The sequence below is a fragment of the Oryctolagus cuniculus genome, chromosome 12 (assembly GCF_964237555.1).
Source record: "Oryctolagus cuniculus chromosome 12, mOryCun1.1, whole genome shotgun sequence".
NCBI lineage: Eukaryota > Metazoa > Chordata > Mammalia > Lagomorpha > Leporidae > Oryctolagus > Oryctolagus cuniculus.
Genome location: NC_091443.1, coordinates 43,723,092 through 43,739,320, shown reverse-complemented (window position 1 = coordinate 43,739,320; position 16,229 = coordinate 43,723,092). Strand labels below are relative to the sequence as shown.

General features: G+C 37.2%; 1 protein-coding gene across 9 annotated transcripts in view; it reads left to right on the top strand.

The window, feature by feature from the left end:
• NUBPL (NUBP iron-sulfur cluster assembly factor, mitochondrial) overlaps positions 1-16,229 on the top strand; it is a 253,606-nt gene that overhangs the window by 100,526 nt on the left and 136,851 nt on the right. For 7 of the 9 annotated variants that reach the window (XR_011380771.1, XR_011380770.1, XM_017348249.3 and 4 more), the window contains 2 exons: positions 8,349-8,388; positions 8,476-8,566. Coding sequence is in view for 7 of the 9 variants with exons in the window: in XM_017348249.3 (XP_017203738.2) it covers positions 8,349-8,388; positions 8,476-8,566 (131 nt within the window). In the remaining 2 variants the exon portion in view is untranslated. The remainder of the gene's footprint in view (positions 1-8,348; positions 8,389-8,475; positions 8,567-16,229) is intronic. The other 2 variants (XM_070053780.1, XM_017348250.3) reach the window with 1 other exon arrangement.

Sequence of the window (16,229 nt, the reverse complement as noted above, 5' to 3'; positions counted from 1 at the left end):
GCTAAAAACAGTGCTATAGTTTGCAAGTGGCTTCTTGCACAAGAGTTCATGGGTTGAAATTCTGTACCCATTATGAGGTATTAAGAGGGTGGTAACTGGAGCAGAAGTGTAGCCAGGTGGCTAAGATGCCAATTAAGATGCCTGTGTCCCAGATTGGAGAGTATGCTTGTACAAAATGCAGACCCTGGGGGATAGTGGTGATGGCTCAAGAAAGAAATTGAAACCTGGACTGAGTTCCTGGCTCCTGGTTTTGGCCTGGCCTATTCCCTGACATTGTAGGCATTTGGAAAGTGAACCAGCAGGTAGGAGTTCTCTCTCTCTGTCTCTCAAATTAAACAACAAATGTGATAATCTATCATGTAATAGAAAGGCTTCAGAGAATTCAGGTTGGGCTTAGTGGGAGAAGTCACTGGGAAACCTACTCTTGGAAGGGGATTAAGGTAGCTCTCATGGCACCCCTAGGCTCTCAAAAGAATCAGTTCTTTTGAGTGAGCCCAGTGCGTAAACTGCTTTTTGGCTTCCTGTTTGGCAATGTGATATCTCACATATGCTCCTGCCATTAGGCCCTCAAGGCCTTCATAGAGGCTGGACTAGTTTGGCTGAACTGATCTTGAACTTTGAGTTTCCAAAACTGTGAGCTAAATAAACCACTTTATAAAAAATTAGCCTACTTCAAGTATTTTGTTAAAGTTGTAAGAACACACTGATTCAGATGTTTAAAATAAATGATTAATTTTGAATATTTCTATGAAAAGAAATAAAAAGACTGAAAATAAATGAGCAGCCATTTAACTTGAGAAGGTAAAACAATTTGCTAAATCCAAAGTAGAAGGAAGTGAAATTAATAAGCAGAAAAGAATAACTTGAAAACAGAAATGCAGTAGAGAAGCAGAACAGCAGCAGCAAAAAAAATTTTTTTTTAAACCAATTAAGTAGGTAAATGCTTGATATTGTAGAGTTTTAAAAATAGTGTTTGGGGTGGAGTAGTGGTGAAGACAAGATCTCAACAAATACGTTGAAAATAAAAGAGACTTGACATGTGTAACATGGGTTCCAAATATAAGACAGTATTTGGAAAGTGAACCAGCAGATAGGAGTTTGCTCTCTCTGTCCGTCTCTCAAATTAAACAACAAATGTGATAATCTATCATGTAGTAGAAAGGCTTCAGAGAATTCAGGTTGGGCATAGTGGGAGAAGTATTTGGATGGTGCTACCACAATGCTTTTGAAACATTTGTTGAAATAGGTACTTTTTAGAAAAATGTGTAACACCCAAGCAAATTTAGGAAGAAATAGAAACCAGGATTACACTATACCTATCCAAGAAATGAAATCAATGGTTAAGATCTTCCTACCACAGAAATACCAATCTGACCTCATGAAACTAATCATTCTAATATTATACAAACTCATTGAAAGAATAGAAAATATTATAATTTCCTAGTTATTTTCTGAAGCTAAAACAACCATAAAAGGATAGAATGGAGGGGAAAATTACCGAATACTTCCCCTAGTTCATATATGTAAAAAAAAATTAGCAAAATTAGCAAACCAAATTCAGCATTATATAAGTAGCGACATTGTGATTAAATTGGTTTTAATGCAGCAAAGCAAGTTTGGTGTTCAACAGTGGGGAAAAAATCTGTTACGATGACTCACCCTTTTAGCAGATGGAAGGTGAAAAAACATGTGATAATTCAGATTCTTTAATCTCTGTGTGTAGGTAATTGAAGACAATAGAAAGTAATATGTCATGTATAGCACAATGGAGAAAAGTTTAAGTTGGATGGTTTGGAAAGAATTGAAAAAGTTACATGGAAGTAAATTACTGCTATCAAATTAGGCATGGGAAGAATGAACAATTTAGTCAGAAGTTAAAGGAAACCATAAAAATGCACCACCTTTTTTTGAAAGACTGTGGCCTTTTTTTGAATTTTGAATATGATGCAGTCAATGACATTCTGCAATGGATTTCTTGTATAGACTATGTTTATATGTTTTATTTATGATGTTTGATTTCAGTCTCTTTATAGAGAACAAAGAATCTAAAGAACATATGGTGAAGTCTGAATACAGAATACTGCAATATTTTTGTGTTTTTGCCCTAAACTTTTACTTCAGTATAAATCCAAATCACACAAATTAAGAGAACATCTACTGTGGTTTGTTATAGTAGAGAAGGAGGATATAGAAGCAAGGGTGAGTGCATATGTAGTTTGAATAAAATAAGCAGGCAAAGTTACTTATTGAGGCTTTTATTAGAAACATATTTTAAAATAAAGCTATATCCCTACTATTTTTGCTTGTTTTGTCTAATGAGAATATTAGTAGTACACTTGATATAATGTTTAAACAGTTGTAAATTGAGTTGAATCAATTAGAGTTAAATTGCAGCAGTATGAGTAGCCTGTTTGTAATTCTATTAGTTTGGGTCTTCTCCCTCTTTTTTTAGTTAGTTGGGCCAATGGTGTATCATTTTGTTTATTTTTTCAAAAAGCCAGCTCTTCATTTCACTGATCTTTTATATTTTTTGTTTCAGTTTTGTTTATTCTCTAATTTTAATTATTTCTTTCTTTTTATTATTTTTGGACTTGGTTTGTTGCTGGTTTTCTAGCTCCTTGAGATGCATTGATAGCTTATTTGTTTGGCACCTTTCTCTTTTCTTGATATAGGCACAGATTGCTATAAACTTCCCTCTTATCATGGCTTTTGCTATATTCCATAAGTTTTAAAATGTTGTATTGTCATCTTCATTCATTCCTGGAAATTTTTTGATTCCCCTTTTAATTTCTTCTGTGACCACACACTGTTCATTCAGGAGCATTTTCAGTCCCCATGTATTTGCATATGCTCTAGAGATTCTTGAGTTGTTAATTTCTAGCTTCATTTCATTGTGGTCAGAAAAGAAGGATGCTATGATTTCAGTTTTTTTGAATTTGCTGAGACTTGCCTTATGGCCTAGCATATGGTCTGTCCTAGAGAAAGCTCCATACACTACTGAAAATAATTTGTATTCTGCAACTTTGGGATGAATTGTTCTGTAGAAATCAATTAGGTCCATTTGGTCCATAGTATCAATTAATTCTGTTGTTTCTCTGTTGATTTTCTGTCTAGTTGATCTATCCATTGATGAAAGTAGGATGTTGAAGTCCTCCATTACTATTTTGTGGGAGTCTATGTCTCCCTTTAGATCCATTAACATTTGTTTTAAGTAGCCAGGCTCCCTGGCATTATTATAGTCACATCTTCCTGTTGAATTGATCCCTTAATCATTGCATAGTGCCCTTCTTTGTCTCTTTTAGCAGTTTTTGTGTTAAAGTCTATTTTGCCTGATATTAGGATGGCTACAACTACTTGTTTTTGTTTTCTGTTAACATGGAATATCTTTTTCCATCCTTTTCACTTTAAGTCTTTGTCTATCTTTGTTGGTGGGTGTGTTTCTTATAGGCGGCAAATAGATGGGTCTTGTTTTTGAATAAATTCAGCTGGTCTATGACTTTTAATTGGAAAATTTAGGTCATTTAGACTCAAGGTTATTATTGAAAGTATTGACTTGGCCTTGTCATTTTCCCAAAAATATTGCTTCTGTTTGCTTTGGATTTCCTCTGTACTTTTACTGATAGATTTTCTGCCTTTACATTCTTTCATAATGATGACTGTCTTTTTGTGTTTTTGTGTGTAGCACATCCTTAAACATCATTCGTAAGGCTGGATAAATGGTGACAAATTCTTTCAATTTCTGTTTGTATGGAAGGTCTTTATTTCACCTTCATTTATCAATGAGATCTTTGCAGGGTACAGTACTCTGGTTGACAGTTTTTTTTCTTTTAAGTCTTGGAGTATGTTTCTCCATTCTCTCCTAGCCTGTAGGGTTTCTGATGAGAAATCAACTGTGTTTCTAATGGATGATCCTCTTAAAGTAAATGTGGCATTTCTCTTGTGCACATTTTAGAATCTTTATGTTTTATTGTTGAAAGTTTGACTACAGTGTGTTGTGTTATGGTGAAGATCTTTTCTGATCATGTCTATTGGGAGTTCTGTGTGCTTCCTATACTCTAACGTCCCTTTCTTTATCCAAATTAAGGAAGTTTTCTGTAATTATTTCACTGAATAGGCCTTCTAATCCACTCTCTCTTTCCATGCCTTCAGGAACTCTTAAAACCTGTGTATCGGTTGTTTTATAGTATCCTATAAATCTTCAACACTGTTTTTAATTTTTCTAATTTCTTCTTTTTTGTTTTGAGAGATTTCCGATGATTTGTCTTCTAGCTTGGATATTCTTTCTTCTGCCTCATTAAGTCTGTTGTTAAGGCTCTCCACTGTATTTTGTATTTGATCTATTGAATTCTTCATTTCTAATATTTCATTTTGATTTCTCTTTGAAATCTTAATCTCATGAGAAAATTTTTCTTCCATGTCATGTGTGGGTTTCTTTAACTCATGAATTTGCCTCCATTTCTTCTAAGTCATCCTGTGATTAATCTTTTTGAATTCCTTTCAGGCATTTCATCAATCTTTTCATCTTCACATTCTAATATCAAAGTATTGTTGTGTTCCTTTGAGTGAGTCATTTTGTCTTCCTTATTCTTGTTTCTTGAATGTCTGCATTTATTTTTAGGTATTTATGGAAATACTTGTTGGTTTTCTCCTCTGATGGCTTTTATCTTTGGACTATGCCTCTTTGGCTTAGTGGAATGTCTGCTCTTTCAGTGAATACCCAGAGGCATGTGCTGGGTGTGGCCAGGAGTTCTGGTTAGTGTTTCAGGGTGGGGTGAGTATCCAGAATGACACCCAAGTTGGGTGTATTAGATCTCCTCTATTGTCAGCAGGGGAGAGGGTATGATCATCTCTGTTGGTATAATCATACCCTCATCTTTTCTCTACCAAGGTGATCAGTACCCTGGGTTAGCCCACAATGGGTGCAACAGTCACCTGTGATGCCACATGAACTGCACAAAGTATCTGTGCAACCTTTGTGTGGGTACAGATCCCACTACAATAACCCACTCTAGAAAATCAGGGGGCTCTTAGCCTCTGGTGCCTCACACTGTGATTACTCAGAAATCCAGCCTCACCCTGTGCCCAGTGGTGCATTCACAGAGTTTCCACAGTCTCAGCACACAAGCTCCCACAGTCATGGGGTGCAGAGGAACTGCTCCACCCTGCTAGCTTGTCTGTTCCACAGAGAGGCAGAGATATTCTCAGAGCCAGCTGCCTGTGGGTACTCTGACTTGGCAGTTTAAGCCCTGGAGCCTGTAATATGTTGAGGGCTTGGGGGCACCTCACAGTTTTATGTGGGCGTCCATCCCCCTGTCAATTCTCCCACCAGACTCAAAGTCAGTGAGACCATCACTTTTTCCCTCTGGTAAAATCCATGGATCACATGTGTAAACAAGAACCGCCATGATTGTTACTCATGTCAAAATGGTGTCCTCTCCCAGCCACCAGCCAGTTGCCGGGCACCATTGTCAGGGTGTTATGGAGAGTGAAACATGCCTTTTTTTTTTTTCCCTGTGTTAGGTGGGTGCTCTGTCCTCTTTAGCACTCCAGATCAGACTCAAAGGCAGTGTACTCCACCAGGCTCTCCCTCCAGCTGTAAACCAGTGGCGTGGGCTGCTGCAGTCTTCTCTCATCTCACTCTGCAAAGCTGGTGCTTCCTCCAGCATTTGTCTGTGGCGGTCCTATGTTGTGTCTGCACTTACTGCTGCACTTCCACACTTGCCATGCTCATCCATGGTGTCCCTTTTCCTTCTATAGGATTTCCACTGCAGATTTCTCTCCAACTCTCCATGGAAAATGTGTTTTTTCTACTTTTTTTGCTACTATTTTCCCCTAGCCTAAAGCAGTATATCCCTTCCCTATTCAGCCATCTTGGAAGAATTCTATTTGTAGTTCTGATATGGCAATTTGATAAGAAGCTTGGGGTAGACATGAAAGGGGAGTTGTTTATCAAAGTTTTAGTTAGGAGGAGTAAGTACCAATGACCTATTCTTTCATAGCACATTGACTGTTATTACTAATAATGTCTTGCAAAATTGCCAAAAGAAGACACGTCAGGTGTTCTTATCAGAATGAAAGACTGTGAGGTGATCACTATATTAATTTAGCCTGATTCAATCATTGTGCAATATATGAGTTGTAGTATGACAGTATACCTCTGCATATCCACTGTTGTGGGAATGTAAACTAGTACAGCCTTTATGGAAGACAATAAGGAGATATTTCAGAAAGCTGAAAATGGATCGGCCATATTTCCCAGCAGTCCCACTCCTGGGAATTTACAAAAATGAAATGAAACAGCATATGAAAGAATTGTTTGTATCTCCATCTTTATTGCAGCTCAGTTCACAGTAGCTAAGATATGGGATCAGCAAGATGTCTGTCAACTGATGACTGGATAAAGAAATTGTGGTATATATGTATAGTGTGGAATAATACTCAATCGTAAAAAAGAATGAAACCCTGTCTTTTTGCAACAAAATGGATCCAACTGGAAATCAGTATACCTAGTGAAATAAGCCAGTCCCAAAAAGACAAATACCATGTTTTCCCTGATCTGTAGTACCAATAGAGTACCAAAAAAATGTAATGTATAGAGTGAAATTGACATTTTGAGATTTGATGATTTTTTTTGGTTTGTTTGTTTTGTTTTTGACAGGCAGAGTGGACAGTGAGAGAGAGAGACAGAGAGAAAGGTCTTCCTTTGCCCTTGGTTCACCCTCCAATGGCCGCCGCGGCCGGCGCACCGCGCTGATCCGAAGCCAGGAGCCAGGTGCTTCTCCTGGTCTCTCATGGGGTGCAGGGCCCAAGGACTTGGGCCATCCTTCACTGCAATCCCGGGCCACAGCAGAGAGCTGGCCTGGAAGAGGGGCAACCGGGACAGAATCTGGCGCCCCGACCGGGACTAGAACCCGGTGTGCCGGCGCCACAAGGCGGAGGATTAGCCTAGTGAGCCGCAGCGCCAGCCCGAGATTTGATGATTGTTTAAAGCCCTGTCTCATACCATTTGCTGAACTCTTTACTTAATGTAGGGTTAATCTTATGAGTATAAAGTAAACTGAAAGATAATTGTGAAAATTAAGAGAGGGAATGAGAGGAAGGAAGAGGAAGTGGGGGAGCATGGGCAGGGTGGAGGGTAGAGCAGGAGGTATCACTGCATTCCTAAATCTGTATATATGAACTTTAAAAGTAAATAAATAAATACATACATTTAAAAATTACTACTTGTCAATTAAAATGAACTAAGTAAATTTTTTTTAAAATTTTTATTTAGTAAATATAAATTTTCAAAGTACAGTTAATGGATTACAATGGCTTCCCCCTCCCATAATTTCCCTCCCACTCACATCCCTCCCATCTCCCGCTCCCTCTCCCATTCCATTCACATCAAGATTCATTTTCAATTATCTTTATATACAGAAGATCAATTCAGTATATATTAAGTAAAGATTTCATCAGTTTGCACCCACACAGAAACACAAAGTGTAAAATACTGTTTCAGTACTAGTTATAGCATTAATTTACATTGGACAACACATTAATGACAGATCCCACATGAGAAGTAAGTACACAGTGACTCCTGTTGTTGACTTAACAATTTGACACTCTTATTTATGGCGTCAGTAATCTCCCTAGGCTCTAGTCATGAGTTGCCAAGGCTATGGAAGCCTTTTGAGTTCGCCAACTTCTATCTTATTCCGACAGGGTCATAGTCAAAGTGGAAGTTCTCTCCTCCCTTCAGAGAAAGGTACCTCCTTCTTTGATGGCCTGTTCTTTCCACTGGGATCTCACTCACAGAGATCTTTCACTTAGGTCGTCTTCTTCTTTTTTTTTTTTTTTTTTCCAGTGTGTCTTGGCTTTCCATGCCTATAATACTCTCATGGGCTTTTCAGCCATATCTGAATGCCTTAAGGGCTGATTCTGAGGCCAGAGTGCTATTTAGGACATCTGCCATTCTATGAGTCTACTGTGTATCCCGCTTTCTATGTTAGATCATTCTCTCCCTTTTTGATTCTATCAGCTAGTATTAGCAGATACTAGTCTTATTTGTGTGATCCCTTTGACTCTTAGACCTATCAGTGTGATCAATTGTGAACTGAAACTGATCACTTGGACTAGTGAGATGGCATTGGTACATGCCACCTTGATGGGATTGTATTGGGATCCCCTGGCATAATTCTAACTCCACCATTTGGGGCGAGTGCCATTGAGCATGTCCCAAATTGTACATCTCCTCCCTCTCTTATTCCCACTCTTATATTTAACAGGGATCACTTTTCAGTTAAAATTTTTAAAGGTCAAACAACAAATGATTTACTCTTCTAAAAGAGATTTTTTTCTTATTTCAGGTAACCTAATGAGGCCTCTTTTAAATTATGGTATTGCTTGGTAAGCATATCTTTTCTTACTTTACAATTTTTAGAATAATACTAATTAACTTAGATCAATTGTGCTTGTGTACATTATTTTTTTTAGTATGTCTATGGGCTTCCTGGTTGAAGAGACTGCACCAGTTGTTTGGAGAGGACTTATGGTAATGTCAGCCATTGAGAAACTGTTGAGACAGGTAAGAAGTATGCATTAAGTATCATTTTATTATTGGCAAAGCTGTGGTTAATGCGTTTGCTGAGTAGAGAATTGTTAAAAATTTGCAGTCAGGTTTGAGATGTTTGACAAAGAAATCCAGATGGGCTGAATGTATAATGAGTAATTGGCACCTAATGAGTTATGTGGACCCAAGACCAAATTTTCATGTTATATAATTTAATCTTTCTCTTTGCTTATGAGGACTAAAAATCCTAATGTCTTATTTATGGCTTAGTTGAGTCTGCAGCAAGAAGAGCAGATCTATTTTATAAGTAATCTGTGTTCTTTACATTTCTGATTAGTCTCATTATGGGGAATATTGAGTTATAAGGGTGTTATAGAAATTCCTCAGATACAAAAATAATTTTTATACACCATGGTACTGTGATTGGAAATTGTATCAGAAAAAAGTAAAATTTTGTTTTACTTTGAGTTTGTACTTGAATGGTTATATATTTGTGCATAGAATTTCTGTCCAATCAATGGTGACTTATCCTTAAGAAAAGAATATTTGGGTAATCTAATAAATTTTATTTTTTTCTCAGATATCAATGTATAATTGTATTCTAGGTAAACAGTAATAGTAATTTGAATTTACCTCATTACCTTATGATAATTGCCCCTTATTTATTTACATTCTACGTATGGTCAGGCACCTATAATTATTAGTGCTATAGAATGATAATTCTAATGGTAGATATTTTTAATTCATTTTCAGGTGCATAAGTAGGTAGATGAAATGTATCTTGAACTCTGAAACTCTTTCTCATTCCACCATGACTTCTTGCCTTCCTACCATTTTTTGCTGATTGAGTTTTGATAAATGTGCTCTTTGATCGTTTGTTCTGGACTCCTCCTATTCTCCCAGTTATATCAGTCTCTTGGCTGCATTTCCTTTTCTATTAGTCAGATCCTGTAGTTTGTTAATTTCAGTTAGACTCACCAATTCCTTTTTGACCTTGGCCTTTATTTGTCTAGAGTAACCATGCCTCTCTTTTTTTCTACTGCTGAGTACTATCAAGGAATATAGAATAATTCATAATTGCCTGCATTATACGTTTTTGGATTTTAAATCAGCCATGCTGTCAACACAGTCATCTGATTTTATTCATTGTTCTTCTCAGTATGTATCAAAAGCTCAGCCTAAAAATTATTTAGGGAATTTGGTAGTCTGGCAAAGGATCAAGTGGAGTTTTTCCGAAAATGAGCTCTCTGACACATAAATTGTATAAAAGTCACAGTTTATTCTGATAAGTGCTGAAGATACATTTTTGGCATATATACTGTAAAATATCAAGATGAAAGATAGGGTGAGAAAATGGATGCGTATCTTATTTTCTCAGGATGCTTAGCGGTTACCAAGAGCAGTAAGTGGAGTGCATATCCACCTACAGGCTTGTGTAAAGTCACTTTTATCTGCATGTTTTAATGGGAACTGAAAAGCTGCTATTTTGAGACTAACAGATTTGCTTTAGAAAACAGACCAACATTTGGTAAGTTTAACATCCTTTGTAAAAATTTAGTAGCTGGATAGAAGCTTTGTACATCAGTGGACTGTGAGGGACACCTGATTCATTGGCTGTTTAAAATTTAGATACAGCATAGAAGAATGTACAAATCATAAGTATATAGAGAAACCATCCTGAACTACAAACACCTGTGTAATTATCATTCAGAACAAGATAAACAATACAGTACCAGTGTTCCAGAAGCTATTCTCATGTCCCCTTCTAGTGACTATTTTTTGGGGCAGAAGAGAAATACTGTGGTAATTGGGGCCGGCACTGTGGTTTTGTGGATAAAGACACTGCCTGTGGTGCTGTATCCCACATGGGCACTGGTTGGAGACCTGGCTGCTCCACTTCCAATCTAGCTTTCTGCTATGGCCTGGGAAAGGAACAGAAGATGGCCCAAGTTTTTTGGCCCTTGCCACCCACGTGGGAGACTCAGATGAAGCTCCTGGCTCTTGGCTTCATCTTGGCCTAGCCCTGGCCATTGCAGTCATCTGGGGAGTGAACCAGCAGGTGGAAAATCTCCCTCTGTCTTTCCCTCACTTACTGTAATTCTAGCTTTCAAATAAATAAATAAATAATTTTTTTTTAAATAAAGAAACGTAGAAGTTTAAGTGGAAGGAAAAGAACTAAGTTTAATGTCATGAGGATTGTTTGGAGCACTTATTCTCCAATATATGTGCACATTAAAATCATTTGGGCATTTTTAAATTTCAAATTTAATTTCATACCCCAGGCCATTTAAATCACAAGTTCTATGTGTGTACCTAGACAGCAGCAGTTTTAGAACCCTTCATAACTTCAGAAATCTCAGGTTTGGAGAGTTTTAAGAATGGTAGATCAATGATAATGAGGATTGAGATAGAGCAGAGAGATGGTAGATGTTGGATAGCCATTTGTGAACCTTTGGTGGAATAGGGAATGGAAGAAAGTCAGCTTATAGGAGCTGAAGAATAAATTTATGTAAAACCATGGTGGTAGAGGTATTTTCTGCTTGTAGGATAAAATAGGCCATCTGGGGAGTTGGGAAAGGGGGGAAAAGGAAAGAAAAGTAGGAGGGTAGTCTAAGGAGGAGTGGTATCAATTGAAAGCCTTTTTTGTTTGTTTTCCAAAAGGGAACAGTCATACTTTTTTCAGAGTAATGGGATTCAGTAAAGAGGGCCTGAGAATTGTAGAAAATGAGAGAATTATTAGAAAAGGAATATTTTGAAAGAGTTAAAAAGGAATGGGCCAGATAGATTATGAGCTGCTTTTGGAAAAGAAGCCTGCACTTCATGTTTAAAATTAGAATGGGCCGGTGCCGCGGCTCACTAGGCTAATCCTCTGCCTTGTGGTGCCGGCACCCCGGGTTCTAGTCCCGGTCGGGACGCCGGATTCTGTCCCGGTTGCGCCTCTTCCAGGCCAGCTCTCTGCTGTGGCCCGGGAGTGCAGTGAAGGATGGCCCAAGTCCTTGGGCTCTGCACCCCATGGGAGACCAGGAGAAGCACCTGGCTCCTGCCATCGGATCAGCGCGGTGCGCCGGCCGCAGCGCGCCGGCCGCGGCGGCCATTGGAGGGTGAACCAACGGCAAAGGAAGACCTTTCTCTCTGTCTCTCTCTCTCTCTCACTGTCCACTCTGCCTGTCAAGAAATAAAAAAAGAAAAGAAAAGAAAAGAAAATTGGAATGGAAAAAAGGGCAGATGAAGTATCTGCGTCATACCTGACTGTACAGAGAGGTTGACCAAAGTTGCTCTTTCCTTGATTTTCTCAGTGGAAGGAAGATGATGGTGAGTTTACTTAATGGAGCAATGGTGTATAAATTAGGTTTTAATAAAAATTACCTGGGGAGATGGTAGAATATTCAAATATATAGTCTCTTCCTTGTACTCCCTCCTGAAGATTTTTATTCGGTAGGTCTCAGGCAGGCCTAAGGTATTTGCATTTTTCATTCAATTATCCCAGATGACTATAATGCTGATGGTTCTGAAATCAGGTTTAGCCATGCAGGGATACAGAGATAGTGCTTTTTAAACTGTTTTTAGAGAAGTAAAGAGGGAGATGAAGCAGTAAATGACAGAATCTATATAGCAACAAATATCCAATGTAATTGCTAAATATTAAAATTTGTAGCAAGGCTGTCTTCATTAAGTCTCTGAAGCTTAGAATATGGGCAAATCTTTTGTTGGACCCAGGATTAATAACTAGCATGGCAGATAGTCTAAAGGGAGAAAGTATCCAGGGAATTAATGAAAGATACGTTGAAGTTGTATCCTGGTTTCAAGGAAGACAGGTTGTCAGGAAGGATCAGGAGACTGGGATCCAATAATTGAAAGTCACCTGTGGTGGGGAAGAAGTGATTCAGTAGCTTTGGGAGGAATAGGTGAAAAGAGACAGATAAATTGGTTTTGTTCAGAGAAGGGATGTTGACAGATTAGATTTTTTTTCCGAAAATAGAATTTGGAAAGAAGGTGCATGTTGTGAGAAAATTGTCACAGATCAAGGTATCTTCTCAGAGGTGTGGGGTCAAGGTTGACAGAGTAAGTTTACCTAGTGAAGTCTGAACATCAGGCTCACAGTGAGTAGTTTGGGACACACCCACACAAAAATTATTTGTTGTGTATTTGGTTTTAAACTTAGTGTTGAGTGTTTCCTGTGGTTTTCTTTGCTAAATCTGGCAACCCTGGTGAAAGTGATGTTCATAAGACACAGAGGAAGGTGAGTGATAGTAAGGTTGTGAGAAGTAGGCATTGCAGTGGAGTAGAACTGAGTTGCTTGAGGATAAAGACTTTGAGGTAATATTAAGGTAAGGGTTAGCACAGAATGACGGGTGTTGGTCTTTGAAATGAATTTGCACATGAGATCCGGAAGTGGCATGAAGAATTCATACTAGCATGAGTGAGCCCTGCTGGGATCATTTGTTATTTAGGGAAGGAATGTGTTTTGCTGACTACTTTTACCAACCTGCAGTTTCTTCTGAAGGCTAACTTACTTTTCAGGATACAGAAACAGTGGGAATCTCTTGATTCTAACTGGCCAACTTCTAGCACTTCCAACTTCATCTGCTTGAAGGGAAAGATTCATAAATAAATATGGTATATGTTCATGAATGTATTTAGTGATTCACTGTGACAAACTATTAAGACATTTAATAATGAAATAGAATGAAGATACAAGTTAAACTTTAGGATCAGGTAGGAACACTAGGCAGATAAATGTTAGAATGTCATTTTGAGTGTTAGATTTAGCAGTGTGTGTTCCTTTTTATCCTCCTGATATTTGAAACAGTTCTCCTTTTTAATTTTGACTTTGAAATTAAAGGCATAAACCTGTAGTACATTTTACTCAACAAATAACTACTAGTTAATATTTTTTCTGTTATTTTAAAAAATTCCTGAGTAGAATTTTTTTCCCCTGAATTTTGCTCAACATAGATACAGTTAGGTTAACTCAATTAAGGAAGTCTTAGAATCTTGGAGTTTGCAAATGTGAGATATTGGAGAAAACAATTTTTATTTTTTATTAGAAAAAGAGCTACAGAAAGGACAACTTCAAAGGCTGGTCTAGTGCAAGCACCTGCTGTGGTCACAGTGTAAACCCTGGAGACCAGGGGTTTTGGCCACAGTTTCAATGCTTTTACTTCAATCTCCAGTATCCCCAAATGTGAAGCAGATGCTGGTTTGCTTCTCTAGGGTTCTGATAATGGCATATAATGAGTTGGTTGTTTCCTAGCAACTGAAGAAGCAGTTTCACTTTAGCTGATCCTGCAATAGGAATGAGACATTTTCCCTTGATACTTGGTATTAGTGATTTCCCTGACAATGGAATTTCACTTGTGAATAAGGAATGTTCTCAGCCTTTGGTTTCCTAAAGAATTTTGCTTTTGAATTGGGCTTAGTCTGCTTAATCCTGTATAAAATTAAAAAAAAAACCACACACACACAACATTTTTGAGCCCTCTAAGTACCTCTCCTGGGAAGAGCCAAAGGAGTTTGATACATAGTTTCTCAAAAGCAAATGATTATACAAGAAGCTATAATAATATAATAGGTATATATTTTCCCAGTGTTTAATAGAATAATTAGCCACCAAATTCTTCTCTGTATTTAATGTTTGTTGCAACAGAGGTATATTAGGTAATGGCCAATGTGTTGTGGAAATAAATATGCATGAAATTGTATTATGGGTACCATTTTAATGTAAAGTCTAATAACAAAAACTTATTTTCTATTCTGTAACCCATTTGATTTCAAACAGTATTCTATACCAAAATTATCATACTCAAATATTATAAATAGGCTCTTTATAGTTCAGTTTAGGTGAATTGTTAAACAATTCAGGGTTTAAATAGTAGTTGCAAGGCATCTGTTCTTAACTGAATCATTTCTAAATCCTTCTTATTTGACAGTAGTAATTGATCTAGAGATCTTCTGACTTTTAAGATATATGGAGGCATGAGAAAATTACTTCAGACAACCTTTTTTGTAGTGATTCATAGTTTAAACAATTTCTAAGGAAATTATCCGTTTTTCTTCCTTTGACACTGCATAACTAATACAAATTACCTCCTACTCCAGATTTATGATATGATATATTAAGCTTCAGAGGTTCTAAGACACTTATGCAAAGAGATAAAACATTAAATGCTATTTGTAAGATAATTAAGTTAGCTATATCTAAATATACCAAAGAAATTTATTGTCTTGCCAGTGACAAGGTTCATAGACTGTGCATTAGCTATAGGTGAAGTCATTGCATGTCTTTATTGTCAGTTTGAGGCATCTGATGGTATGCATTCCTCTTTATGATTTCTGTATCATCAGGTACTTTAGCAGGTCTCATATTTAAAAATAATTTATTAGGTTTCCGTGAAGCATTAAGGACTGTAGAACACTAATTAATTCAGTTGGACAGGGCAGTAGTCTTTCAGGCACCTAAGATTTAGAATTTAAAAAAAAAAAAAAAAAAAAAAAAAAAAACCACCACCCTTTAGACATGAAGCAGAGTCAGCATATAATAGAGTTCAATTATTGCTCTTTGATTTCTTTGGCAGCTTAATCTGAGGCTAGAGAGCCGAATGTGTTCAGGCTAGTTTTGAGTTCTCTTTTCGCTTCTAAAACTATAGATGAGTGAAAAACAAAATAAAAATGTAGTCTCACTAAAGCCTAGTTCTTTGCAATAATTTTGTAAGACAGTGTTATGTAGTAAGTAGCTTATTTTGATTAAGCTAACAGAAGTTCCTTTTGAGCACCCCACATTTATTCACACAATTAACAATTATTTATTAAGCTGGCATCAGCTAATTATTACTGTTCTTGTAAAATGCCATTGGACTGGCTGTCATACTCAGCAGTGGACATTTATTGGCTGCTTGCTGTGTTTGGGGCATTGATTAGATGCTGAGGATACAAGGATGTGTAAGACACAGCTCTAGACTTCAAAATTATTAAATGAAGCCTTTAGTCACAGGCCTGTTTTTGACTAGTATTCATAAGCAAGACATTTAGATATGTTAGAAATTGTGATAATTTTCTAATACTGCTGTGCAAGGTTTTATTTAATGCAATCAAAGTTGGCACTTAGGACAAGGCTGAGTGTCATAAAGTATTAACTATTCCAGTTGTTGGCATTGCTACAATATATCAGATTTTGCAGTCTCATTTAGGTTCCATGTCATAAAAGAAACCCTGCGGTCAACATGGAAAGAGAACAAGTTGTTAGGAGGAATTAGAAACAGCTGATGAATATTAATTGCTGGTTATTTCCTCCCACTTGAAATGTCCTTCTTTCTGTGCTAATTATCAGTGATGACTTGCCTGACTATCTCCAGCTCACTGTGATGACTGAGTACTTACATAGGCAGTTTTGAATATTGTAATATAATGTTCTCTTTTTACGTGTTGCTATTATAGCTGACTGAGACCAAAAGCTATTGCTGTTTTTTAGACTGGCACCAACTGCTTCAACTTTCCCACCCAAGTAATTTATGCCAGATCTCTTACATGCAAAAGTAGAGCTTGTCAGTGTTATTATTTTACCAATGTACTTTTTGCTTTTTGGAATTTTTATTTATTTGAAGGAAGAGAGAGAGAGAAAGAGAGCGAGATGGTCAGTCAGTCAGTCATCCATACATTGGTTTATTTCTCAAATACCTGT